We start from the raw sequence: 1,983 nt of genomic DNA on the forward strand, positions 1-1,983 counted from the left end.
GTTCAGCCTGTCAATGTTAGTAAAGGGGAGATTTTAATGATGATACTGCAATATAGCATACGACATAATTTATCGCAAATTGCGACATCAGAACTTTTCGCACTTGTAAACGCTATATTTGCTGGTCCGATATTTCAGAGCTCGCGGTATTTATGAGCGTAATAGAGAAATTGTTCAATTCATCTGGACAAATAAACTTTCATGCAATTTATTCGTATTGCCAAGCATACATAGAAAAGTTTTCTAAATCTCTACATGATATTTATTGTGTTTCATGTGCGAAACTTATTAGTGCAAATAGCTTTCGAAATAATTTCTTTATAACAATAGATGTATCATCAACTGTCTTAAAATTACTAGAAAAACATGATATTTATTATGATAATATAATACGATGCGAAAGAACATCTGGCAATATTGAAACGATACGTGACATTTACGATGGGAAAATGTACCGAGATTTTGTGAATTCTTTGAAACCAAGTGATAGATATTTATATGCAATTGCCGTTTTTAATACGGATGGTGTTCCTGTATTTCAAGGCTCTAAATGTTCTATATGACCTGGTGTCCAAATGATTATAAATGAACTACCACCGCAAAGTAGACTGGACAATCGAATAATATATGGCTTGTGGTTTAGAAAATCTAAACCATTGATATGAATGCTTTCTGTAATCCAATCGTGGAAGAACTGAATGTCTATTTGAATAAAGGAATATGTTGCAAAATAATGGGCGAAAATCGAATAATTAAACTATTCGCGATATGGTGCTGTGTTGATTGCGTTGCACGTGCTCCTTTACAAGGACTAACTCAATTCAATGGTTTCTACGGTTGTAATTGGTGTTTATATCCCGGCGAGAGTATATCCGGCACAGTGAAATATACTTTACAACATCAGGAATTGCAGGAAAGGAACAATTTGGAACATATACAAAACATGCAATTTGTATGCGATAACGATAAATCTATCAAAGGAGTTAAATCTGTGTCATATTTAATTAATCTTTTTCAGTTCGACATGGTGTCAGGTTTCGTCCCGGATTATATACATTGCACACTGTTGGGAGTAGCTCGACAATTTGCCGAAATTTGATTTGGCAGCGAAAGGTTCATAAATCAGCGAAAAAGTGATGATATATCGAAAACATTATTACGTATTAAATTTCTACGACAGGTAGCTTATCTTCCAAGACCAATAACTGAACGACATTATTTGAAAGCTCGCGAATGGGAAAACTGGGTACTATTTTATAGTTGTCCGCTATTACATGGAAATCTCGAACAAAAATTGATTAATCATTGGTCTTTATTCGTTCATGCATTGCACATTTTGCTGTCGGATACTATTATTTTAGTTGATTTATGAAGTTGATGCACTATTATGTGAATTTGTATCCTATGTCCAAATATATTATGGTAAATCAGCAATGACATATAACATACATCAGCTTTTACATATAGCTAAATGTGTAAACAACTGGTGGCCTTTATGGTCATGTTCAGCTTTCCCATTTGAAACTGAAAACGGAAGACTCATAAGGGTTAGGGTAACTCCGGTATATACGCCGCACCTATCAAAAACTTAATTTATTAAGTATTATTTACTATGTTTATGGTAAACGAACTATATCAGTAAAAATTTTGTACTGTCTACTACTACGAAAAAAATATTAGAAATCCGAAATATTTATTTTTCATATTAAAAAATAAACTTTTTGAAACCTTTGTATTTTTGCCGCATATCTTATAGGGGTGGGATATATGGCTACTCATAGGGGGAAAGGGGGTATGTATGGCTCATGAAAAATTTACAAATAATGCAAACATGCTTAATAATACAAACATGTTTTACTATTCCACTACACGTATGTATCACGAAATAACTACTAAGTCTTTTACACGTCCTACATTAATCATTTTATGTAGATTATAACTTATGAGCATTACTTATTACAGTGACGATCGATTCAACTCACA

General features: G+C 33.0%; 1 protein-coding gene across 1 annotated transcript; it reads left to right on the plus strand.

Moving 5' to 3' along the window:
• Positions 1–575: 575 nt before the first annotated feature.
• On the plus strand, positions 576–1,372 carry LOC108727456 (uncharacterized). The gene is made up of 3 exons (XM_018455596.1): positions 576–660; positions 810–952; positions 1,181–1,372. The coding sequence occupies exons 1-3, from the start codon at positions 576–578 to the stop codon at positions 1,370–1,372; spliced, it is 420 nt and encodes a 139-aa protein (XP_018311098.1).
• The last annotated feature ends 611 nt before the right edge of the window (positions 1,373–1,983 follow it).

The sequence above is a fragment of the Mycetomoellerius zeteki genome, unplaced genomic scaffold (assembly GCF_001594055.1).
Source record: "Mycetomoellerius zeteki isolate Tzet28-1 unplaced genomic scaffold, Tzet1.0 scaffold492, whole genome shotgun sequence".
Classification (NCBI taxonomy): Eukaryota; Metazoa; Arthropoda; class Insecta; order Hymenoptera; family Formicidae; genus Mycetomoellerius; species Mycetomoellerius zeteki.

Excerpts from the sequence above, each read along its gene's own strand:
- LOC108727456 (XM_018455596.1), top strand. The coding sequence starts at position 576 with ATGATTATAAATGAACTACCACCGCAAAGTAGACTGGACAATCGAATA. Across the intron at positions 661-809 it reads TAGAAAATCTAAACCATTGA|GACTAACTCAATTCAATGGT; the intron begins TATGAATGCTTT and ends CTCCTTTACAAG. Across the intron at positions 953-1,180 it reads ATATACAAAACATGCAATTT|GTAGCTTATCTTCCAAGACC; the intron begins GTATGCGATAAC and ends TTTCTACGACAG.